Raw genomic sequence first — 24,120 nt, 5'->3', positions numbered from 1 at the left:
AGAGGGATGGTGGCAGCAGAAAGAAAAGAGCTGACTTTTCCCATACCCCGCTGTCGGCTGGACAATTGTATGCGGCGATTGGCCAATCGGGAGCCTGCATTCCTCCGCAAAGCTCAGCATTTGGCCCTTGCTGCAGACAAAGTGGCAGAGCAGAGCAGAGCACTTCAACATTTCTGAGGGATCGGTGTGCTCGACTGCACCAACGTGCATCATCATGGCTGCCTCCTGAAATGTCACCGCTTCTTTTCACCCAGCACCTCCAGAAACGTGAAGGCCGTACTGTATAATTCTTTGAGGTCGGGCAGCATCAATCATTCCACGAAGCCGATGCTGATTGCGTGCTCCATCACGAACCACGCAACATCAAGCCTGAGAGGCCTGAAATCCTGCAATGCCGATACAATGACGACTGAGACCGCCATGGCCTCGAGAATGCAACCTTTCAGCAAGCTTGTGCCTGAGCTGGAATTGGCACTTAAGTCTTTCCAAAGTTCAGGCTCAAAATTTCGTCTTCTAAAGACAGTGCATCCGAGCCATGAATTTCCGCAAGAGCCAAAGACAGCACATCGAGATGAGTCTCCCAGAACGCTTTTCATCCTGGATTCCTCCTTCAATCCACCTTCTATAGCACATCGGACGCTGGCTCAATCTGCATTGCATCGATCATCAGCAAGCCAGTATGCCAAACCTCATCGGCTACTTCTCCTGTTCGCAGTCATGAACGCAGACAAGGCACCAAGTCCAGCCTCGTTCGAACAACGACTATCCATGATGACCGTCTTTGCCCGAGATCTCCTGGACAGTTCATCGCGAGAAAGCGACATCGATCCTGTTCCTGTTGATATCGGAGTCACCACCGCACCATACTATACCGACAAATCTCGTGCAATAGAGACCGAGGGCTTGGAATGGTATCCGGACAACCCCCATCATATCCACCTCGTAGGCTTTGATACATTGACTCGCTTCTTCGCGGCAAAGTACTACAAGGATAAATTCGATCCTCCTTTCTCCGCTTTGAATCCTTACTTTGATGCCGGACATCGATTGCGTGTTACACTGAGACCTGATGATGAGTATGGAAGTGTCGAGGAGCAGAGAGCCTTTGCTGCAAAGCTTGGAAATGGTGACATGGAGAAAGATGGAGGCAAAAAAGAGTGGGCGCAGCAAGTCGAGCTTGTGCCGCCAAATCCGAAGATTGGCGTGAGTAGTACGAAGATTCGCAAAGCAGCGAAGGCTGCCGATTGGGAGACTGTAAAGAAGCTCTGCACGCCTGGAGTCGCGTCGTGGGTGCAGAAGCAGAGATTTTATGAGGAAGACGCCACTGGGGCAAAGATGGCCTGAGCACGAAATCAATCCACACGGAAATCATGGATTCTGAGAAGTGACTCCTCCGTACAAGTGCTGGAGATGGGCTTGATATCTCTAAAAAGCCAGTCCAGGCCCAGCATTCACTTCACGCCCAGTGGCCACGTCGATTACCTGAAGCGCAATCGTATCATACCGGAACGCCCAATCCATAACTGCGTCCAGTACAACCCAAGCAACCTCCCCGATCCTAATATCTCTTACACGAGCGATGTAAATGAAGAGGAGCATGCCGAGTGAGAGGTGGATCTTGTTGCCCAAAAGCTCACTTTCGTGTTCTTCCGGACAGCCTTGCAAGGTCATGTTGTTCTGTGCTCTACTCCACCTCGCCGGGTTCCGAGAGAGAAATCGGCATCCGTTGTGGTTTGCTTTATTCTGGCACGACTGGAGGTGTCTCAGGCGGCCATCCGTCATTGGATTCATGTTTTAGATGCCCTTTGGGATCTGAGTGTCGAGCAGCGCGGTGAAAGTAGTCTGATGTGCAGTGGTGGCATGGCTGTTACGAAGCACTTTCCATAGGTAATCTGTATTAATGAACATCATCCTTCAAACCTTTGTGAATTTCGGAATGCTGATGTTGGATGAGAACCCGTGTAAGGCGGGCCTCATCTAGTGCCCTGCCGCCCGCATTGCATCCAGCAGAGCAGACGCCGACAAAGGCCCAGCGATGTCCATAGTGTTATCGGCTTGAGCATTACCAATCGAGAGAAGGTGAAGGAAAGACGCCGCCTCGCGTGAGACGCTTTGACGCGCTTTCGCGACGGCCCCAGCTCCGTGCCGAACCCTGCCTGACGTCGTTTGTCGTTCGCTGCCTCAGTTGCGTCTCGACTTTCGACATGCAGCTGGTCCATCTGGATGTCTTTTGATTGTCTAGTCTGGCCGCCGCCATTCTTTCTACCACTCACTGCTTCGTCGAAAAAAAAGCGACGGCGCAGGCGTAAACGCAAGATGGACGATTCCACACAAGCTGATGCCGACAAGGTTCGCAACTTTCATCTATCGCCGTTGACATGCGGCATACCGTTGACATGAATGACACTGACATGGATGTGACAGATCCGTGCTAAGCGTCTGGCCAAGCTGGGCGCACCATCGAGCGCAAGACCGCCGCGAGCTCAGAACGGCGGAAACTCATCATCGACACCCCCACCAACCACAGACGGTGCCACCGACAACGCTTCAGCGCCCGCGACCCGCGAGAATCCATTCGACCAACTGGCCGCGCAGAAGGAGCCCGAAAAGAAGGAGCCTGTCAAGATCACTGTGACTCCGCAAACGACAGTACAGCCAAGCAAACCAGAGCGGACTCAGTCGCGGCCTAGAGAGAGAGCTGCTGAGAGCTTTGAGGCATGGCAGGACCGCATTCTTCGCCACATCTTCAGAGTCACTCTCAAGCCAGAAGAGGTTAAGGACTCACACGGCAACAAGCTGATATTCCTGGCGAGCACCAAAGATGACTTGGAGCAATCAAATCAGCCCGCCCTGCTGAATGTGGATATGGGCGATGGCATCCTGACAGAAGCGGCTGGACATGCGCCAAACGGCAAGATTTTTGAGTACTTTTTGCAGACCTTCAAGCGAGCAAGTCGAGCTGTGCGCGGCTCGAGAGACCCGATCGACCCCAAGGATGCCATCTTGAAGGAAGCAAAGCGGCTCAGCATGAGCTATTGCATATTCGCGGTCACTATGCCTGAGATGTTTGGCGGTGATGATGACCTCTATGCGAACCAGAGCTCCTCGTCCGATGCTCTGGTAGACCATATGCTGGTCCCAGATATCGAGGGTGATCATGGAATTTGCACAGAATTCTTGACCGAGGCTGCTGCGCGCTTTGAGGAGGACGAGGGTATCAAGGAGGTAAGCAATCCAGCACCATGAACAAGAGCAGACATGCAGCGCGTTTCGTACGCCGCAGTGTCTCCTCAAAGCCAATATCGAAGCGACTCACTAACCACCTTTCCAGGCAATAGTCGGTGCTGTTGAGGAACTCAGCGCTCGATTATCGAAATCAAATATGCTTGAGGATTACCAAGCATACATTACGGCTATGCGAAGCCTCATTCGCTTCCCGAAAATTGTCGACGCTGTCACACAGTCCGCGAAATGGGCCCCTTCAGACGTCGAAGCGCAGAATATCGAGACCACAACGCTCCTAGGCCCATTCTTCCGCTTATCGCCGATGCAGCAAGAGGTAGCGAGCAATTATTTCTCTGCGCCTAAAACTAGAGATCGGAATTTCATTGCCGCTGCACAGAACGCCATCCGATTGACGCTCCGGACACACCAAGAGATTCTCTTTGAGATTGCCAACGGTATCGTGCGAACTGGTGCTGCGTCACGAGAACGCATGCTCAACTGGTTTGCGCTATGCGTAAACAAGAACCACAAGAAGCGAGCTATGAGGTCTGATCCTAGAATTGTCTCCTCCGATGGTTTCATGGTCAATGTCACTGATACCCTCACCCGCCTGTGCGAACCCTTCATCGACGCACAATTTGGCAAGATCGAGAAGATTGATGTCGACTACCTGCGGCGAAATCCCAGAGTTGATATTTCCGATGAGACGAAAATCAATGCCGACCAACAAACGGCCGACAACTTTTACTCGCAAAAGGCTGATGGCACGAGCAACTTCATCTCAGAGGCATTCTTCTTGGCAGTCGCCGCACATCATTATGGTACGGAGGCTGCACAGACCAACATCGAGAACATTCGTCGGAACATCAAGTATCACGAGAAAGAACTCGTTGCTGCAGAAGCCGAACGCGCCAAATACCTCAATCAGCCGGCCTACTTGGCAAGGTATGACGAGGCTCTTAACAAGATGAAGAAGCGGATCGACGACATGTGGAGCTTCATTCATGCCACCCAAGGAGTCCTTCTCGACGATGTCAGTCAAGCGCGCTCCATGGGTCTGATGCGCTATGTCATTGTGTGGGTGCTTCGCCTTGCGTCTCGCCAGAACCTGCCCAAGGAGAAGCTTCAATTGCCGCTCCCGTCCGAGCAGCCCGATGTCTTCAAGTGTCTCCCAGAATATTTCCTGGAAGACATCGTCGGCAACTTCAAATTCATTACAGCGAACATCCCTCACATCATTACCCCCCAGCAGTGCGAAGAGATTGTGCAGGTCTGCATCGCCTTCTTGCGCAGTCCGGAATGGGTCAAGAATCCAGGCGTAAAGTCTGGACTTGTCACTATCTTGTTCTACGGCGTGTCACCGTATTACAACCACCAACGCGGCGTCTTGGGCGATGTGTTGATTGGCTCAGACTTCGCGCACAAGAACTTGCTGCATGCCTTGATGAGTGCATACATCGAAGCTGAGCGCTCGGGCACGCACAACCAATTCTACGACAAGTTCAACATCCGCTTCGAGATCTTCCAGGTCATCAAAAAGATCTGGGTTAACACACTGTATCGCGAGAATCTTGCGAAGGAAGCTAAAGTTAATACCGACTTTTTCGTTCAATTCGTTAACATGATGGTCAACGATGTCACCTTTGTGCTCGATGAGGCACTGTCGAGTTTCGTCAAGATCAATCATTTGCAGAAGGAGGTCAATGACCCGGCCGTGATGCAAGGACTCAATGAAGAGCAGCGAAGAGAGAAGTTGGAGCTCCTCGAGGACACCAAAGGCAAGGCAAAGAGCTACATGCAGCTTACCAACGAGACTATGGAGGCGCTCATTCTCTTCACCGAGACGCTCGCCGATGCTTTCACCATGAAGGAAATTGTCACGCGATTGGCAGACATGCTGGACTACAACCTCGATTCCATGGTTGGACCGAAGAGCACCGACCTGAAGGTTGACAACAAGGAAGAGTACAAATTCCGGCCCGCCCAACTGCTAGCAGATATCCTCACCGTCTTCCAAAATCTATCACACAAGGAGACCTTTGTGCAAGCAATCGCTCGCGATGGACGCTCCTACAAGCCAGCGAATTTCACCGAAGCTGCTCGCATCATGCGCAAGACAGCCATGAAGTCGCCAGATGAGCTTCGTGTATGGGAGGAGCTTGGCAAGAAGGTCGCGGAGGCTAAGGCTTTGGAAGAGCAAGAAGAGGCCGATCTTGGAGAGATTCCTGACGAGTTTATGGATCCTCTCGTCTTTGACATCATGTCTGATCCGGTCATTCTGCCCAGCTCGAAGAACGTCATCGATCGGAGCACGATAAGAAGTCACTTGCTCAGTGATCCAACCGATCCATTCAACCGGGTACCTCTAAAGATCGAGGAGGTAATACCGGACATGGAGCTGAAGGCCAAGATTGAAGCTTTCAAAGCAGAGAAGAAGGCTGAACGAGCCGCAGCCAGGGCCGCTGCAGCCGATGCTATGGACACGACTGAGGGATGAACGGCACCGGTAGCATCTATTCGTTTATGCATAGCGGGAGGTTCAGGCACATTCTCTAGAAGCGCTTCATAGCATTGGTGAAGCCGCAAGCACGATGACCTGGGATGGTTCCTTGAAGACAACCGCACGCTGGATTCTTTCCATCTCATAGATCAGGTCAAGCCGAATCAAACTGAGTGCACAAGCCTCCAATGATTCGCAAAAATGTCTTGCTCAGGTGAGGTGGTGAGAAGCACGTTCAACTTTCGTGAATCATCCGCATGCGATTCTTGGCCAACTTTCTAGCACGGCCCGTGCTTCGCCGCTATTTCCGTAGAATACTACTCTCTCTCTCTCTCTCTTTCTCCCTAAATCTTTGCTAAATAAAAACAATGTCACAGCCAACACCGAAGCAGGCCAACACACCAAGCGCCAAAGACGAGCAGAAGTGCCGATTGCTCACCCTCCCAGGCGAGCTCCGCAACAGAATCTACCGTCTCGTCCTCCTCACCGCCAACAACGAGAAAATTTCCATATCATCGACCGGATTCTCCCGTCCAGCTCTCACTCGAGTCAACAAACAAGTCCGCCGCGAAACTCTCAAGATTTTTTACTATGAGAACCGCTTCAAGACCACCATCCATGCTTTCCACCCAGCTTTGCTCAGAAAGTTCATCGCGTGCATCTGCACTGCAGATTCGGAACTCGAACAGCGACTTCTCAGTTACACACTGTCTGTTCCGCTCGACTCGCCATCCTGGAGCAATTTGATGGCTTGGGCGAAGGAGTACCATGGGAAGATTCTTCTTGCTAGGCCACATCCGCCGAAGAAGTTGAGGGAGTTTGAGATGAGTGATATGACTAGGCATGTGGTTGGGGCTATGTTTGAGACTGTAAGGGTTTTGAGGAAGCAGCCTTGGAAGCAGGTTGAGGAGGTTCTGGGTGTAAGTCGGCCGACTTTGATTACGCTCGATAGGAGGTGGGAGGAGGATTGAGTTTCTGTGGACTGAAGAATCACTACATATTAGTGGTGGCAGAGCTGCTCGGTTAGAAGGACAGGTTTCCAAATTGAAGTTCGGCGGCTCAAAAGACGTTATCTAGAAATTCGCTTGTGCTTGCTTGCGTCTAGACATCCTTCCACGGCCGCTCGTCATTATCGACCGGAGCAAAATGATAGATCAAGTTCCTGAGCTCAGCTGGAAGAGCGAAAAGGTAGCACGAGCGAGAGTTTGGTTTTAGCGACATTTCGTATGCCTGGACGCTTCACGAGTTGTGACCTCCTTTGCTGTCGGTTCCAGGTCTTAAGTGATTAATCCAACGCAAGTTTGAGGTTAAGCAGGTGTGCGAGATCATGGTAGCTTTGAGGACATGACTCCCAGCCTTGGGTTAACCCTTCTCGCTCGTAGCAACCCTTTGACGATGCGTGAAAGCCTTGCAAGTCTCATAGCGGGAAATAGAAGAGAGCAATTTCGGCTCCTGTACATTTGCTGCATTTCTTTCTTGGTCTCGTGGCGAAAGGTCTAAAGTGTATATCATTTTAGCGTGCTCTTGATGGCTCTATTCGCTCGGATGTGATCTTTACAATCCTCCTCAACCCACTCTGTCGTTCAGCTTGCTCGTTGCACAGAAAGAGCTTGACGATCGGCCAGGCATGTATCCAGCCTTGCTCTTCGTACTCATCGACTCGCACCTCCGCTTTTCTCAGCTGCGCAATCAAGTCTTTCGCTTCAGGCTGGAAGACCTCCTCCGAACCGTACATGAAATACCAGCCTTGGCTTGGTGATGCTCTCTTCCACCAGCTCAAATCGTTACAGCGTCCAGGGGAGACCAAAGCATTGTCAGGAGAACCATTCTTGCCAATGTACTGTGATCCATATAGACGAAGGCTCTCGGCATTCAGGTAGTCCGATCTTGTATTCTGGTTCTTCGACGAGATAATCGTTGCCCAGGGTGATATTATCACAGCAAGACCTGGCATCTTGTTCTTGAGAGACGAGTAGCCTGACACGGCAAGCATGAGGCTAAGAACCAGCGTGGCACCTGCCGAATCACCACCTACACATATCCGTGACGGGTCGTCCGCGATGGAGAGAACGTACTTGTATCCGGCAAGCGCTTCTTGGACCTGTGTTGGATATGTGGCCTCTGGGACCAAGGTGTATTCCAACGCGAATAGAGCCGGGTTATCATAGCCTGCTTGCTTCAGCAGTGTGAGCCAGACGAGGAGAAACTCGAGGTAGAAGTATGATGAGCCCATGGAGAAGCCACCTCCATGGCAGTAGTAGAGCACAATGTCTGGTCTGCGCGAAGCATCCATGACCGCGTAGATTCCTTTGAGGCCATCCTTGTTGACGTCACGCCAGTAGATCGGCTTGCTGAAGATGCCGTGACGAAGCATTCGGAAGCGCATGAATGGCAAGGCCACCCATTTCGAAAAGAAGACCTTGCCTATGGAAGCAGGTATGTCTGCAAAAGCATATCTGACACATCGTATGACGACGTCCTGAAAGAGCGTTGCCTTTCGGACAAATGGAGGCTGTTGTTTCTTCCTCAGCACATAACGCTCACGCACAAGCTGATATGGCATGCGAAAAGCTATCCAGAGTCAGTATCTGGCCAATGTTGAACTAGGCAGTCCGAGTCACCTAGAAAGGGAAGAGCCTTGATGCCGCATGTCAGCGTCTGAAAGAAGCCGACCTGTATGAGCAGCTGGGGTGCAAGGAAAAGCAGGAAAACGAGGCAATCAAGCCATGCGATCTGGTCTAGGATCATTGTAGCGAGTTCATGGAGAGTCACTGAGTGACAGAGATGAAGTGCGAAGCGTGAGACATTGGCGGCGACCGAGGATGCAAATCCGTCCGTGCGGTTGACGTAGTTCTATATCGGAGCTTTCACAAGCCACTGCAACCATGTGAATGTAATCCAGTGTTTCTAAGACAGGCTGCCCGGGTTCAGACACTACAACTCATGGGCAATCCACTTTGCTGCGTTCTTGCCCAAAGTGATGGTTCTATTGCCAACCGTGCAAGACATCGAAGGTGAGGGTCGCACAAAAATTGCTTACTCAGCCACGAAGCTCGCAAAGTTCGGCGGCAGTGCTTGCCGGAGTTTACCCGTCGACTTCATGCTTTTCTGCTCACGCGCGACTTCCACACGCCGCCCAAACGACATCTTCGCGGCGGTCCGCGCCTCGCACCTCGCACCTCGCACCTCGACATTCCCAAACCTCCAACATATCACTGGCGCCGCGCGACCCGATATCCATACCACCGCGATCACCGCCGATGAAGCAAACGGAGCAGGCGACACTCCTTCCGTAAGCTGCGGCACTCATCCGCAGCTGCGCGACCATCTGGACACCCAACAAGCCATCCCCAGCCGCGCCAATATCAACGCCTACAAGCAATATGGCAGATGCGAAGAGCTCGCTGAATCCAGCGTCGGTGGAATTCGCTAGGTGCGCGCCATTGCACGAGACTAGGATGATATGCAACTGACATCGGGCACAGATCGCTCGAATTGGAGTCCATACCCGAGAAGCTTCGCTGCGCGACATGCAACAGACTCGCCATTCATGCCGTGAAGCTGGGCTGCTGCGATAGCACAATCTGCGGCGAGTGTATGTCTGACTGCTTCCATGCTCGTGTAATGATATCTGACCTGTTTTAGGCAACGACTCACTTAGTGGGGATTCATGCCCTGTGTGTGAGCACTCTCCATTCTCCCCAGACCTGGTATCGCCCGCAAAAAGCTTGCAGACCACCGTCAAGGTCTTTATCAAGAACGAGGCGAAGAAGCGCGGCATTGATCTCACCGGAAATACGCCAAAACCACTCGCTCCAGCAGCAGCAGCTTTCGAGACTCCGCCTGTAGCAGCCGCCACACTCACACTGGCAGAGTCAGGGCCCGCGCCGACTCCAGCTGTGGAGGGCGACGCGGGAGCTGCTATTGCGCCAGAAGAAGCCGCGCCGTCGGCAGAGCTAGGGGCGGCGTCAGAACAAGAGGTAAGAAGCCATCTTGTAACTATCAATCTCGCATGTGCTGACTTACATCAGCTCGACACTGCACCTGCGGATGGAGATCTGGAGTCGGCCGGAGAGAAGGCTCAAGATGCGGAGCAGGATGAAGATGACGACGATGACGATGATGTTGTGATCACAACCGAGAGACCTGAAAATGAAGAACAGCAGTACTCAGCAGAGGGAGACCAGCAGTACAATAACCAGGCTAATGGCGAGAGCGAGAATACCAATCAGAACATGCAAATGGATCAGCAGCAACAACAGGATTTCAATAACTTCAACCAAGGCATGAACGGATTCGGCAACAACAACTTTGGCAATATGAACATGAATGGCTTCAACCCGATGATGGGAATGCCAAACTTCATGGCCATGCCAAACATGATGGGTAGGTACAATTTTCTCGCCAACAAGATACGCAAGCTGAGCAAAGCGGCAGGCATGAACATGGACCCCTCAATGATGTTCGGAGGCAACTTCGGCGGCATGGGCGATATGAGTGCTATGATGGGCATGGGGATGGGCAACATGGGTGGCGGCATGTCTGGTATGGGCGACTTCAATGGCATGAATGGGCCCGGTTTCTTTCCCAATCAAGGAAACTATATGCAATCACAGAATTTCGGAAACGGTCCTCGGTCGAATGATTTCTACAATAATCGTGGCTACGGTCGTGGTTACGGCCGTGGCTTCGGTAGAGGAGCTCGAGGTAACCAATACGGCCGTGGCCGTGGTAGCTGGCAATACCAGCAACAACAGCAGTATGGCAACCATAGTCAGTTTGCGCAACACCAGTCCGGTGGCCCGCAGCAGGCCGGTGCAAGTGCCAACGATGTGCCCTCCCAACGTCGCGGCTCTCCCAGCTACGACGCGTTGCCAGGTCCAGATGGCGTTCCTGCGGAAACAGGTGCCAAGTCACATGATGCCGAGACCAACGGAGACCAGGATGGCACAAGTACTAACCAAGCAGGAGACGAGACTAATATCACAGACGACAAGGATGTCGTGATGGAGAATGGTCACGGACATGACGCACATGGTGAGTAATATCTATGTCGTGTGCTTCTTGATGGTATGCTAATCCAGATGCAGATCCTAGTCAGGCAGCGGAAGACAGCGGCACGTATGAGGGCGATGAAGGAATCCAGGGCGACAGCAACATGGCTGATGCTTCAGTTCAAGATGCTTCATATGGCAGCTTCGAAGGCGGCATGCAGGATCAGCAGCAGTTCGGCCATGGTCATCAAGGCTTCAATAACTTCAGCGGCCGTGGAGGCTTCAGAGGTCGTGGCGGCTATGGCGCATTTGGTGGCAGAGGAACTGATAGTACCGACCTCACGCCTACACCAGCTCCGCCTGTCAACGCACCGACCGGGCCCAAAGCTATGCGCGAGGGCAGACCAAACACTGGCTACTTCAGCAGAGTCAACGTGGTTCAGAAGCCGGCGCCAACGCCTGCACCACAAGCGAGGCCTGAATCTCGCCCAAGATCTGTCGAGCCACAGAAGCAGGAAGCTCCCAAGCAGGAGGCTGAACACGACAATCGTGATCACTCTCCATCACGGTCCCGGTCTCGCCATCACGATGAGAGACACGAACAGCAGACTGCTAACGATGAGCATGAGTCAGATGCCGCATATAAACGTCGGAAGGAGCGTGAGAGACAGAAGCGCAAGGACAAGGAGCGTCGCTATGATGAAGATGATCGTAGCGATGGCAAGTACCGCTCGCGCTCAGAATCACGGACTGACGATGGCTCTCGACGACGTCACCGTGATAAGGAGGAAGATGAGTATCGTTCTTCTCGATCGCATCGAGATAGGAGTAAAGACAAGCATAGAAGTCGCCGTCATCGCTCAAGATCTCCTGCGAAGGAGTATGCGGAGGATGACTATTCCCGTCGCAAGAGCAAGAGCGACCGTTATGGAGATGACTACAAAGACTCACGTAGCGGCCGGAAGCATTCCAGCCGTGATGACGACTATGAGTATGCTAGAAAGGATAAGGATCGCTCTTCTCGTTCGTCGAAGTATGAGCGTCCACGTGAGTCCCGTCGTGAGCCAGAACCAGCGAGAAAGATTATTGAACCGCCGTCAGATGAACTTGGTTTCAAGATCAAAGGATCCAAGTCAGCTCGCGCAAACAAGGAGAAGGAGATGGCGCCTCCCACTGCACCAGCACCAGCCTCTTCTGACCCGTACGCCGAAGAACGTGCTCGCGCGCAGCAGAATCGCGAAGCCAGAGAGGCGCAGCGCCGACTGTCCACGCAGTCGTCAAGCCTCGGCAAGCGTGGTAGAGGCGATGATGACAACGAGCTTATGAACGCGCCACGCGGTCCGAAAGGCGACCAGCACCGCATCATGAAAAAGGGCAGTAAGCAGCGGCGAATCAGCTACAAGTACGAAGATGAGGTCGAGTATCGATGAATGCTTTTCATGGGTGAAGAAGGGCACTGCTGTGGTGCGGGTATCTGAGCCTTTCGGCGCGTGAAGTTTGGCGCGCAGCGCTCTCTGCATACCTTCATTGAGCGATGGCTCTAGGACTGTACATTATACCTAGTAGCGTCCGAACAGGATGCGACATACGTACTCAAATCAGATATTATTCAAAGCCCCGTTCCGGGTTTGGAACTGGCTCTGATTTGCTGCGAGTGCAGTTAACGATACGTCGCGGATCGCGGAAGCTGCATGCGCAGCCTGATGGTTGTTGCTTACTATATAGCTGTGTCGCATGTAGCTCTTCCTGGATTGATTTTTAGCACACACCCGAATCAGCTTCCCGTGTTATAGCACTGCCTCACTCTCAGCAACATTCCAGAAACCAATTCAGACCTTCTATTTGGTCAGGATGCCCGAGACACTTACGGCTGCTGTCCGTATCTTTGGGATAGCAGAATCAAATGCTGGAAATGGTTCTTCTTCAACAACGAATCCGAAGTCTTGTGGTTTCGTTGCTGAAAAAAAATTCGAGAGCGAGGCACATCTTACGAGTCTGCGGAAACTACAAGCCAAAGCGGGCCCGATTTATGTTAGCTAGAAGGACTAAATTTGGTACACTCAGTCAGAGGAAGTTGCACTAGAGTATCTATTGTGGAGGTACTCGGATAAGGGTGCAGGAGTTGCAGGTGCAGTGCAGAGAGTAGCCATGATCCTCAAAATCTGCTTTATAACCACACTGGCGTAGCCGCGCCAATGACCTTTCCATCTTCTGTCTTACCCAAGCTGACTCTTGCAACTTCACTGATCTTCTTCCCATCAAACTTCAGAACAGACACTACCCCTTCCTCGCTATCGCACAAAGCCAAGTACTCGCTACTTCCATGCTTAGGATCATAGGGCGCCACTTCAATAGCATTCGCAAGTCCACCAGAAGTGGGTGTCTCCCAAATGTCAAGAGGGGTCTCGCTCCCCAACGTTCCATCTTCCTTCAAGACGTAAGCAGCAACATATCCCATTGTGCTTGCATCGAGTCCTCGATTGGAGGCAAAAAGATGCCGTGGTTTCTGTGGATCTGGGCCAAGAGAGCACCTGACTTCATCCGCCCAGTAGTTCTTGCAGTCTTTGCCTTCAGGAAGCACAGGAGCGCCTTGAAGATGCTTCAGGGTGACACCATCTTCTGCTATACTGAAAACATCGACCATACTGCTGTGCTCCTGCAAGCAATACAAGATCTTGCCATTTGGATGTGGCCAGGTATGACGAGGTCCATCATGACTTCTCGGCGAGATATGCTTCGTTCCAAACTTCAATGGCAGTTCATCAGTTCCTCGTTTCGAATGCGTAACGCTGTACGTCCAGATACAGTTTCGTCCAATGTCCGCAACATATAAATATTTGCCATCCGGCGATAGATCCGCAGAATGAGCACCATGCCTCAGACCCCCAAAGTCCCCATGCGCCACTTCGCCTCTCTTCTCAGATTGATTCTCTCCCTGACCAGTCACAAAGTCAAGTTCCTGAACCAAGCTCCCCAGCGACCCGTCAGCCTCCTTGCGGAACACTTCTCCAGAAGGACCACTAGTCGAGAAGACATGTGTCTCGTTGTTACACACATATCCAGCAAGAGATTTTACGTGCTTGGCATTCAGGAATTGGATGTCTCGGCCCCCAGATCGAATTTCGTAGGAGGCTATGCATGGTTTCTCGGCCCAGACTGTGGTATAAAGGTTCTTCTTGTCTTTGGATAGTGAGAGCCAGGAATGTCCGCCGATAGCTGGATGCTCTTTTACGATTTTTAAGCTGGAGGTCTCAGGGTTGAATTGTAGTAGCCAGAGTGAAGGTGTGCGGAAGCTGCCTACTATGAAGTCCATACTGACGCCGTGGCCGTAGACGGGTGAAGACCAGTTTTGGCTAAACAAGTTCCGTCGCTTTGAAGGCCTCTTCCTGCTGTCGAGTCTACAGAAGATTTGTGTGTAGGCAAAAGGGGGAGATTTGGGTCAGAGGAGCTTGCACTGCCACGCTGATCTAAACAAAAAGCGCATCGGAACAGACTTCACTCCTCGGATATGCATCGGAAGCAAGTCTGGGATGCATATGCTGAGGAGACCAGGGCATAGGTGAAGTGGGCATATTCGGGAGCTCGTGACGGAGTTTGTATGCAGGTACGCGGGCCGGGACTTCACCATTGAAGACTCCTCGGGTCGCTCAAGCTCTGCTCTTGCACTAGAGTCGAAAGCTGTTCATTAAAAGGAGCTCATTGAGCAATATGATGAACGCCGAATATGTTTGTATCATGATGTGAAGATGTAGATGTAGAATGCGATGTCGTCATCCCCAACCAAGACCGAGGCACCCACTTCGTTCCAGCTTCCGATCCAAGTCGACATTGCATGTGATCGTAAACTCCAGCCTGACAAGCGATAATCTTACTCAAAATGCAGTCTGGAATCACAGCCTCGCAAGAGCTGGCAGATGCCTTCAACAACTTTGTCTCAGACGACTCTCAGCGCGCTCTCCTTGCAGGCATTGAAAGCGAAAAGCTCATTCCAACAACGACCATCACAGCCCAGGCAGAAGACTTCAAGCAAGACCTCTCACAATTAAGTCCGCACCTCAACCCGAATGCAGCCTCATACATCCTCCTCAAAGTAGACCCCAGCGCAGCAGACGGCTATGTCGCAATCACCTACGTCCCCAACACGGCTCCAGTGCGGCAGAAGATGCTCTTCGCATCAACCCGCTTGACATTGGTCCGCGAGCTAGGCATTGAACGCTTTCGCCAAACGCTTTTCGCGACTGAAGCCTCAGAACTCACTCCCGCGGGCTGGGATAAGCACGAGCAGCACGAGGCTCTCAAAGCGCCTCTGACAGAAGAGGAAGCAGGGCTAGCAGGCGTAAAAGAGGCCGAAGCCCAAGAATCCCAAGGAACAGGCGCCAGAAGAGGACATGTCACATCAAGAGTGAACGTGCCGACGGGCGACGGAGTTCTCGAAGCCCTTGCAAGTCTAAAAGAAGAGGACTGCAAGGGTACATTAGTGCAGCTGAAATTCGAACTCCCGGACGAGACATTGCATCTGGATTCTTCGAAAGACGAAGTCCAACCCTCAGATGTAGCAGGCCTGATCTCGACCTCCGAACCTCGATACAGCTTCTACAGTCATCCTTCGACAACGTCTGCACAACCGAATATCTTGTTTATATACACGTGCCCTGCGGCTTCGAAGATCAAGGAGAGGATGGTGTACAGCACGGGCAAGTCATGGACGAGGACCGTCGCGGAAAGAGATGCGGGGATCTCTGTGACGAAGACGTTGGAAGCTACGGAGCCTGGCGAGTTGACAGGTGATGTGGTCAGTGGTGGAATCGCAGAGGCAGGTGGAGGTGACAGTGCACCTGGTAGCGGGACTGCGACGCCGAGAGGTGGTGGGTTTGCGAGGCCGAAGAGGCCTGGTAGGCGGTGATAGCCGGCGAGTCACGATCAAAAGTAGTCGAATGAAGTTATGAACTTAGTGCGGCAAGTGTCCAGACACGCTTCCTGTATGAAACAGTGGCTCCAATGAGCAGGCCTTCTTGAATACTTTATCAGTGTTCTTGGAATCTACTTAGGTGCACTTATGATTCTAGCGTGCTGCTGAACGCATGGCCCTCATACTAGCCTCACAGCCTCGCCTCAAGCTTTTGATTATGACAAGCGCCAGCCGAAGTAGTATTGCATGGCCGTCCATCCTACAGTATCAAGATCCGGGCCCCAATACCAAGCATGAAGCTCCGACGCCTCGCTCAAGCTGTATTTTTGCTTCTGTCGACGAGCCTTGTGCCTTGCTTGCATGGTTGGTTCCGGGTCGGGAACTGAAGTACTGAGCCTGGCGTCTCCCTACGTGTCGACCTCGACTCCACCATCCTCATCACTCAATGGTGTGTTTGAGCCGCCGTCAAGATTACAGACCTCCTCCACTGTGCCAAAGGCACGAAGCTTGTTTCCATAGACTCGCCAGAAGTCCGAATTAAACATTGGCATGCCGTTCTTGACGGTGACGTGGTTGGGCACGTGTCTCCATTTAAGATCTTTCGGGTTCTTGTAGAAGGGATCATTAGGATCGGCCTGGCCTATTGTGTCGTCTCCACGGCGCTTCCACTTAGCACCGGGCACTGAAGGCGTGAATCCCTCCTTCGGCGGTGCATTTTCGTCCTTCGTACTGTTTGTAGTCCCAGCTGCTGAGGTGTTCGGTGCATTGAGAGCAGCATCTGCTAGCTTCATGCCAGCCACTCCGTTCTGAGCCGTGTTCACATCGACGTAAGCTCCTTCGGCTTCCAGCTTGGCAGACAGTCTTACCGCCACCTGAGCTGTGAGGAAGCTGTCATAGCCGGCCTCGTGGAATGGCGTCGTGTCGATGTATTTGCGATGCTGGCTGTCCGTCTCGACTACTGGCGTCTCCAGGTGCTTCAATTGGTCGGCTATCTGCTCCAGGGAGGACATTGGGGGAATGTCACCACAGTTATGAGTGGACATGTACTTGGTATCGATGACCATGGGCCACAGCTTATGCAGCTTCTGCTGAAACTCTTCCGCGGTGGCAGGCAAGGGACCAATGAAGGTGTGGTAGATGTAGACCATGTCGAGAAAGCAATTGTGGCCAACAATGACTCGTGGACAGCCTCGAAGCAGGTTTTGCGCTCGAAAGAATTCGGCCTTGAGCGTATCCATATCAGCAAAGATTGGCTCGCCTAGGTCTTGTCAGTATTATCTTCGACATGTGAGGGTTGTGGAAACGTACCTGTCACGGCGTCCTTCGCGCACTCCATCAGGTCTAGATTGGCAATATTGGAGCCATGCATGGCCTCAATGATCCATCGGAAACCCTTTTGTCGATTCAGCTGTGCTTCGAATCGCTCCTTCCTCTCTACTGCTATGCGATCCTCACGCTCCTTGTCGAACTTGACAATCTGCACGAAATTGCGCCGGCCTGGATGTCATGTCAGCGGACCTCGGGGTTGTGTATGCAGATGTTGATCGTACCAAATGTCACCAGTTCCGGGAACTCAGCACGAACAAGCTGATGGACAAGCCTCTTCTCCAGACGCGGCATTTCAGCTGACGACTCGCCATTAACGAGAACGTCGCTGCCAGCCGGCGCAATGTTGAGGTAATCGTGCGTTGCCACGTTTTTGGAGTCAACCCATGCCTGAACCTCCTTCCGTACGCGGTCCATGAATGCTAGGGTCTCGGTTTCAGTTGGCTTGACCTCTATATCAGCAATGTTGCCGCGCTTCTGCCGTTTCTCGTAGCTTTCTCGTGCCTGCCGTGCTTCTGAACGGCTTAGATATGGTACGCCATCCCGGAAGGGCTTGTTCATGTCGAAGCCCACGCCCATGAGAAACTCGCCGGCGCCAGACTGAAACGAGAAATTTCGCTCGACATCAAGTCCACGTTCGTAAATGAGTGGGCAGAGGTCGAAGTTGTAGGGCCGTAGAATGTACCGGTCATTCAGAACATCTTGCTCGACGCACGTGAGGCCGATTTGTAGAATCTGATACCGCTCTGCGGCTTCCTTGACTGCTTGATATCGCTCGTCGAGAGTGCGTTTGCCAGCTCCCCATGATACATGAGAAGGAATGCCGGAAAGCTCCAGGTCGATGGCGACGAAATGTGCCTTGGAGATGTCGGTGAGGATGTCTGGCAGCAAAGGATAGAAGGAAGTCTTGTTGACGTCCATTTTGATGCTTTTTGGTTGACGAATATTACCTGCGATCAGCTGTTCTCGGAAAGCTGTGGTAAGAGGGAGAAGTCGAGGCAGAAATCTGGAAACAATGCCGGATGGTGAGGAAGGATTGGAAGCCGCAACTGAAGAAGAGTAGCAAACTTGCAGGTGTGATGCGGCATGTGTCAAATGCAGCCGCGTCTCCGCCGCATTGACGCGTTTCGAGATGAATTGACTGCTTTTGCGTGTACGAACGGCTTGAACGCAGTGGTTCAGGCTGGAGCTGGAGCTGGACCTCTTGCCAGCGAGCCAAGCCACAGCTGTATGTCACTTGGGTGAAGATGTGATTGCTTCCAAGTGATGGCGGAGTGTTGATGATTTGGCGTGCGACGCGCGATTGACAGGCAAACACTGCAGGTGCATTATCGATAGCGGAGGTTCTGTGACATGGTATGGAATGGCATGGGTATCGGAGTGATGGAGATGCTGTGGTGAGGTCGACGACGACCCGGGAATCATCGGCCTCGGCAGACGCGTGACGACGTTGCCGGAGCCGCGATCAACCTCTCACACAGAATCGTCGTCCTCTCCATCAATACCTCTGCTCCTGCCTGCCCATGGCGCCGCGCACGATGGCATCGACGGGCACGCTCACATACCAGGACACGCTGGACTCTCAATACCTTTCCAGCTCGATCTCCAGCCTCTCACGCTCGCGCTCCACAAACTCCATCATCGTCCGCACGTACAAGCAAGCTACCCAGCTCTACCTCACCAAACGATTCAGGGAAGCTCTTGAGGCTCTCGAGCCGATTGTCAGCCCACAGCAGTCGCCTGGTGGTGCTGGTGCCAGTGCCAGTGCCAGTGGCCTTGGCGGTGCAGACGGCGAGAGCTCTGCTGCGCAAGCTGCGCCCGTCGCGCAGAGCCCCAAGGCTACCCGGACCAAAGTCTGGGTCTTCTATATCAGCTTGCTACATGCCATTGTCGACCTTGGTCCAGAAGAAGGAAAGAATCAATTCGGCTCGGCCAAATGGCGGCAATTGGCTGCCAAAGCAAGGGAGGGCTCGATTTGGGACGAGATTATCCGACATGGCTACGGCGGGAATGAGGGAGAAGTCGACCCGGATGTGGTCGTCAACCTGGCCACACTCCTACATGGACATATGCAAGATCAACACCTGAATCAACAACGACTGGAGGCCTATCTCTCGGCATCGGCAGATGCAGCGCAGCTCGCCTTGTTGAACGACGGCATCGCAACGCCCATGTCAAATGGAACATCATCGCCGAAGGAACTAACTACGCGCTTGAAGATACTTGAGCTCTATACCCTACATGTGCTCCCCTCCAATAATGAGTGGGACTACGCGCAGCAATTTATCGAGATGAATGATATGCTTGACGAGGAACGGAGGGAAGCCTTCCTGCAGGCTTTGGCACAGCTCAAAGAGGAGAAGGATGGGACGGCGCAACGAGAGCGTGAGCTTGAAGAGCTGCGGGAACGCGAGTTGGAGGAACAGAGAGCTGCAGAAGAAACGAAACGAAGGGAGGAGGAGCGCAAGGAGGAGGAGCGAAGAAAAGCTGCTGAGCTTGAGCGGCCGCGTACCAGCACTTCCGCTTCCTCTTCAACCTCACGACCGGCCGACGGACATGCTCGTAACATCAGCGCTACTTCGAATGGCCAAAAGCCAACACCCAAATCGAAAGCACAAAAGAAATCTCGACCTCCGCAGTCCACCAATCTGTACGCACGCGCGTCCTCTGTTCTCAACAACCTCCAGCAAATGATTATGCAAGCAAGTCGCAATATGTCAATGAACAGCATGGCCATGTTTCAGCTCTTGATGTTCGTGTTTGCGTTTTTGTTGCTCATAGCACGTCGAGATTTGCGGCTGAGGCTGAAACGACTGCTCGAGGATGGATGGATGAAGGTCAAACAGACCGTCGGTATGGGTGTCAAGGTCTCGTATATCTGAACATTGCCGCGTTGCTGGCGAGTTGCCGCCGACTAGTATTCGAATCGACGCAATCAATGCCATGTCAGCACTATGCAGCAATCAATCGAGGCACCCGCCGCCGTCGCGTGCAGAGCGATTCTGGGTCCAAAACTGCTTCGAAAATGATCCCCTTGGCGGGAAATCATTGTTTTGAGCGATCAATTCGACCTTGATCTATTTCCCGGATGTAAATTGGGCGCGAAGGATTCGAGATCTCTGCCCGAGCAGACTGCTTTCTCGCGTGGTGCGGCCCGAGGTGTTTGAGGTCGTCCCGTGGTCCTAAAGGTTTTGCGCTTAGCCGCATTGACCAGAGCGAAGCTACGGATATTCTGCAAGCAGTAATGGAGAGGCATCAAGCGCAGGTTGACCTCCTCGCGGCTTTGCTGCGAAGCTCAATGCGCAATGGCTGAAGTCCGCATTCTCCGCGAGGAGAGCTGTGGAAGGCAATGGGTGCAGTTGAATCAAGCGCAAGGCGAGCGCATGGCATCGCCGCTGGTGAACACTCACAGCACCGATACTCTTTCGCGACAAGGTCTTCAGTCCTGCAGTAGTGCTCGCACTCCGGCGTCAACTCCGCCACGGTTTGCTTCAGCGGAGGTCCGAAATGCCGCGCAGTCATGATGACATACGGTTGGGCATCGTGTGGGAGGACGCTTTCCATTACTTTGCATCGGCGAGTCAGCGCTGTGCATGAAGGAGATATGCAACAAGCGGCACTTCACCGCCGCTCTTCGCGATGTGTGAGGAAATCTCGATTGAGGAAGTCACGCCGGGGTCCTTCCTTGCCTCCCATCACCCCCCATCAATCGAGATTCTGTATTTCGCCGCCCGTCTCCAAGCCGATGCTGGTTCGGGCCGAGTAGCCCGTTCATGGGGCAGGGTCCATTTCGCGACCGGGACACATGGTGCTTGAACTTCGGCTCATGCGAGGTTAATTGCGCTGCGCTGCGCTGCTCGCCAGGCAATGCAATGCGATTGCAGGGTGCTCGCCTGCAAGCTGAACAGGCTTTGAGACATGCAGTGCAATCCAATCGCGACACGCTCCGTGACTCTTTGCTCTTTCGAGGCACCAGAAGCTTATTCTATGTGAATTGCGCCCGTGTCAGTGGCTGGAAAGCATGACTACGCTGACAGCAGGCCAAGAGAGGGACCAGGAATCCAAGTGCACGAGCAAGCGCATGTCACCGTACCAGCGCCGCAGCACCAGTCGAGATGAATGTCATCGTGACCGTAGGTAGCAATTGGCCGTTCCACTGAAACTTGAAAGCATGTCATCCGTCGATCTCTCCAATCTAGGCCTGGCTATGATGAGAGGAGAGGTCTGCATGTGATGTGATGCCTTTGACCGCTTTAGGTGAGTTCGTGGCTCGGCTCTTGTTCCTCGACGCCGACGTTGAAGGCGTCGCACAGGACTCATGTGCAGCATTGCGATCTTCACACTGCATACTCAGTAGTGTTATCGGCATGCAATGATGATCATCTTACCCACCAGTGGTGTTGACACACGCTGGGACTTTGCCCTGCAGCTCGAATTGACGACGGAATCATCGGAGCCAGGCATTCTCAGACCAGGCGACAATGGACGCGACAGACGTTCGATCATCGTTATTCTTCATTGTTGCAGTTGCAGAAGGTGGAGCGTGGCGCAGGCACATGCCAATGCAGATGCCAATGCCAATGCACTCCTGCAACTCGTGCCTGCCCGACAGCCAGGTGCGATGGTTGGGTGCATGCATCCGCGACGTCAATTGATTTCGTAGCAGCATCTTTCTCGTCGCCCCGTCGCAATGCGAGCGCTGTACTGTACGGTAGCACTGGAGGAAGCACAGCACAGCACAGCACAGCACAGCACAGCACAGCACGTGGGGAAAGATGGCATGCCGTGGATGCAGCTCCCTTCCCGAAACCTTCGTGCTACCCGTCTTGTTTGACTCGCGCGGAACATGCAAGAATCTTAATCGGAGGCGTCTGCTGACTGTGAAGAGCCATCCGACCTGAGGGTATGATGCCAACGCTAATTCTATGTATTGCACATCCAAGGGGCCGCTGCCGACGATGTCTCGACAATCGGTCTGGGCAGCGCACGGCGCCTTTCACGCATCGTGCATGTGCATGTGCATGTGCATGGGCCTGCATCTTAAATCAGCCACACACACCGAACTGGAAAGCTCGCCACCTACCCTGCCTCCTCCTCCCCAAAGTCATGACGGTCTGACGGTCTTATTATTCACCGTCACTCTCGACTAGCCAGGTAGGCTTGTATAATGCCGACCAACGCATACACGAGACGTCCCATTTCTCAACAAGGAGCCTGGGTTGCTTTCTGGAAGACCTTGGCACCATCAACCAAGCAACAGCCTGATCACGTCCATACGCCTCTTTCGCACCCGTCATCTGACGCCAACGCCTTCTCGACAATCCACGTTCACTTCTACCATGCCCTACTCTAGCCTGAGTTGACATGAATGGGCTCGCGACATAGCGGCGATCCTATCCCGGCGACGACTGCGAGACTTTTCGATCGATTCAGTGTGTGCATCGCTGCTGTGCGCAGTACAGGGCAAGCATCCATACAACAACAAGCCCACGGCTATCTGCTGCATATCGACTGCTAGCTCGGCTCTGCTTCTGTTTTTCTCATCAGCCCATCAGCCCAAAGCAAAATTAAAAAATCCTCGTAATACTCACAAGCCTTTTTGTTTGCACACCTCTTGCACGTCTAAATGGACTTGCTGGATCGAAGATTCCTGCTGCCCGTTGCACTCTTCAGCCAACAAACATCGTTACCACGACGGCCCCCGATCAACCCTGCATAACAGAATGGACCCATCGAGACGAGATCCTGAACGCTCGGCTGGAAAGATCCCGATCAATTTCCTCCTGGCCGAGGATGATAGTGGCACGAACCCGCAGCAATCATCCAATTCACAACAGAGAGGAGCCATCCAATACCGACGAGACCGAAGTAGTCAGGGAAATTCGGTATACTACTCTCCGAACATTGCCTACCCAACCATTGCCGGGTCCACCTCATTATCTCAACGACTGCAACACAACCCTTCTTCTTCTTCTTCTTCTTCTTCTTACCCACCACTTCGAGTCGACCGCACATACTCAACCGAATCTTCATCGTCCGCTGGGAACAGCCAAATAGCCGTGTCACCTTCCACCGAACGAGGAGCATGGCACGCAACACCCGCGCCGCCCGACGGATCTTCGATCTTAGGTGACCGCAAACCTCGCGCTCCCCGTCCTTCTTATTCGGAAGAACAGAAGTTCTTCATCATGTACAGCCGTATTATTCGCGACAACACCTGGCCTGAGATCGAAGACCGCTTCGAACGACTGTTTGGAACGCGGTCGAAAGGCGGGCTTACGTCTGTGTACTACCGGGTGAGAAGGGAATGGGGATTGATGGAGGTGCTGAAGAGTGGACCGGGAAGTTATGCGGCGGATTGTAGGGAAGTGGAGCAGAGGGCGATGAACTTTTCGAGGGAGTTCCTGAGGCAGATCGGGTATCTACCGCAAGGGACTTAAAGTGGTCTTGTTGTATGCACGATCGATTGCGTAATTGCATCTGACCGACAGCCGAGGCGAGGCGAGACCTACTCATAAGACATGATGCGACTGACGGCGGGATGGTAGTCAAGCATTGGAGCGCGACGGAACTTTTGCGTGGGAAATTACGGTGGCCGGTCGCTTTCACATTTGCATTGGGTGGGAGCGTTGTTGTTGTCGTTGTTGTTGTTGTTTTTTTCTCGATAAGAATGGCAATGGAGACACGAAGAGACGAATATGACGGCATGGCCATTCGACACGCGTTGATTGAAAGGAAGCGACCACGCTTCGTACGAAGTTAATGCCAGAGAAATGAGCGCTGCGACGGTCAGAGGGAGAGGGAGAGGGAGGGAGAGAGAGTTGATACCCGGAATACATGAACGGCGCAAAGATCGATATTTCAACATCGGATAAATAGCGAGCTATTGATGCCATTTCAACCGTGAAGTGGACGCTCACGAGTCCTCCACGCCCGCTTCTCCATTGAAGTATCGCGAGAACTGCTGTGGCGTCTTCTTCCTCCACGGATTCATCTGAGCTTCGTATTCCTCGTCGCTGAAGGTATGCTCGTCGTACTCTTCATCGGAGTCGCCAGTGCGGTAGTGATAGGCGTTGCGGTCATGTTCGTCGTCCGACGCGAGCTCGTCTTCTGGGTAGTCGGCACCGTACCAATCCTCGGCGTTCTCGTCATCTTCGTCGCTCGGT

General features: G+C 52.9%; 9 protein-coding genes across 9 annotated transcripts; 6 read left to right on the top strand and 3 right to left on the bottom strand.

Moving 5' to 3' along the window:
• Positions 1 to 420: 420 nt before the first annotated feature.
• On the top strand, positions 421 to 1,344 carry MYCFIDRAFT_187564 (uncharacterized protein; the record flags this gene model as incomplete). Its single annotated transcript, XM_007927059.1, has 1 exon — positions 421 to 1,344. The coding sequence occupies one exon, from the start codon at positions 421 to 423 to the stop codon at positions 1,342 to 1,344; it is 924 nt and encodes a 307-aa protein (XP_007925250.1).
• Positions 1,345 to 2,316: 972 nt separating this feature from the next.
• MYCFIDRAFT_214810 (uncharacterized protein) lies at positions 2,317 to 5,907 on the top strand (the record flags this gene model as incomplete). Its single annotated transcript, XM_007927058.1, has 3 exons — positions 2,317 to 2,349; positions 2,425 to 3,225; positions 3,332 to 5,907. The coding sequence occupies 3 exons, from the start codon at positions 2,317 to 2,319 to the stop codon at positions 5,720 to 5,722; spliced, it is 3,225 nt and encodes a 1,074-aa protein (XP_007925249.1). The 3' UTR covers positions 5,723 to 5,907.
• Positions 5,908 to 6,093: 186 nt separating this feature from the next.
• Positions 6,094 to 6,696, top strand: MYCFIDRAFT_195623 (uncharacterized protein; the record flags this gene model as incomplete). The annotated part of the gene is made up of 1 exon (XM_007927057.1): positions 6,094 to 6,696. The coding sequence occupies one exon, from the start codon at positions 6,094 to 6,096 to the stop codon at positions 6,694 to 6,696; it is 603 nt and encodes a 200-aa protein (XP_007925248.1).
• A 542-nt stretch (positions 6,697 to 7,238) lies between these two features.
• Positions 7,239 to 8,473, bottom strand: MYCFIDRAFT_134298 (uncharacterized protein; the record flags this gene model as incomplete). The annotated part of the gene is made up of 2 exons (XM_007927056.1): positions 7,239 to 8,296; positions 8,347 to 8,473. 2 exons carry the CDS (start codon positions 8,471 to 8,473, stop codon positions 7,239 to 7,241), a joined length of 1,185 nt encoding a protein of 394 aa, XP_007925247.1.
• Positions 8,474 to 8,705: 232 nt separating this feature from the next.
• On the top strand, positions 8,706 to 10,513 carry MYCFIDRAFT_214809 (uncharacterized protein; the record flags this gene model as incomplete). The annotated part of the gene is made up of 6 exons (XM_007927055.1): positions 8,706 to 9,017; positions 9,070 to 9,158; positions 9,211 to 9,320; positions 9,371 to 9,705; positions 9,757 to 10,111; positions 10,163 to 10,513. Coding segments are annotated over 6 exons (1,551 nt in total), but the record flags the coding sequence as incomplete, so codon positions are not given.
• Positions 10,514 to 12,795: 2,282 nt separating this feature from the next.
• On the bottom strand, positions 12,796 to 14,106 carry MYCFIDRAFT_210932 (uncharacterized protein). The gene has a single exon (XM_007927054.1). It carries the CDS (start codon positions 14,030 to 14,032, stop codon positions 12,887 to 12,889), a length of 1,146 nt encoding a protein of 381 aa, XP_007925245.1. The 5' UTR covers positions 14,033 to 14,106; the 3' UTR covers positions 12,796 to 12,886.
• A 490-nt stretch (positions 14,107 to 14,596) lies between these two features.
• On the top strand, positions 14,597 to 15,622 carry MYCFIDRAFT_134529 (uncharacterized protein; the record flags this gene model as incomplete). Its single annotated transcript, XM_007927053.1, has 2 exons — positions 14,597 to 15,548; positions 15,582 to 15,622. 2 exons carry the CDS (start codon positions 14,597 to 14,599, stop codon positions 15,620 to 15,622), a joined length of 993 nt encoding a protein of 330 aa, XP_007925244.1.
• A 108-nt stretch (positions 15,623 to 15,730) lies between these two features.
• Positions 15,731 to 18,335, bottom strand: MYCFIDRAFT_152853 (uncharacterized protein). The gene is made up of 3 exons (XM_007927052.1): positions 17,179 to 18,335; positions 16,944 to 17,125; positions 15,731 to 16,881 (listed from the first exon to the last, which is right to left on the bottom strand). Exons 1-3 carry the CDS (start codon positions 17,873 to 17,875, stop codon positions 16,036 to 16,038), a joined length of 1,725 nt encoding a protein of 574 aa, XP_007925243.1. The 5' UTR covers positions 17,876 to 18,335; the 3' UTR covers positions 15,731 to 16,035.
• Positions 18,336 to 18,477: 142 nt separating this feature from the next.
• MYCFIDRAFT_214806 (uncharacterized protein) lies at positions 18,478 to 20,355 on the top strand (the record flags this gene model as incomplete). Its single annotated transcript, XM_007927051.1, has 1 exon — positions 18,478 to 20,355. The coding sequence occupies one exon, from the start codon at positions 18,478 to 18,480 to the stop codon at positions 19,834 to 19,836; it is 1,359 nt and encodes a 452-aa protein (XP_007925242.1). The 3' UTR covers positions 19,837 to 20,355.
• Positions 20,356 to 24,120: the final 3,765 nt, after the last annotated feature.

The sequence above is a fragment of the Pseudocercospora fijiensis genome (genome assembly GCF_000340215.1).
Source record: "Pseudocercospora fijiensis CIRAD86 unplaced genomic scaffold MYCFIscaffold_3, whole genome shotgun sequence".
NCBI lineage: Eukaryota > Fungi > Ascomycota > Dothideomycetes > Mycosphaerellales > Mycosphaerellaceae > Pseudocercospora > Pseudocercospora fijiensis.
This window is presented reverse-complemented; position numbering and strand designations above follow the sequence as displayed.

What these genes read in the sequence shown, in the direction of transcription:
- MYCFIDRAFT_210932 (XM_007927054.1), bottom strand. Translation starts at nt 14,032, where the DNA reads ATGGACTTCATAGTAGGCAGCTTCCGCACACCTTCACTCTGGCTACTA.
- MYCFIDRAFT_152853 (XM_007927052.1), bottom strand. Translation starts at nt 17,875, where the DNA reads ATGGACGTCAACAAGACTTCCTTCTATCCTTTGCTGCCAGACATCCTC. An exon ending in CCCGGAACTGGTGACATTTG is followed by an intron (nt 17,126 to 17,178) that starts GTACGATCAACA and finishes CATGACATCCAG; the next exon opens with GCCGGCGCAATTTCGTGCAG. An exon ending in TGGAGTGCGCGAAGGACGCC is followed by an intron (nt 16,882 to 16,943) that starts GTGACAGGTACG and finishes GACCTAGGCGAG; the next exon opens with CCAATCTTTGCTGATATGGA.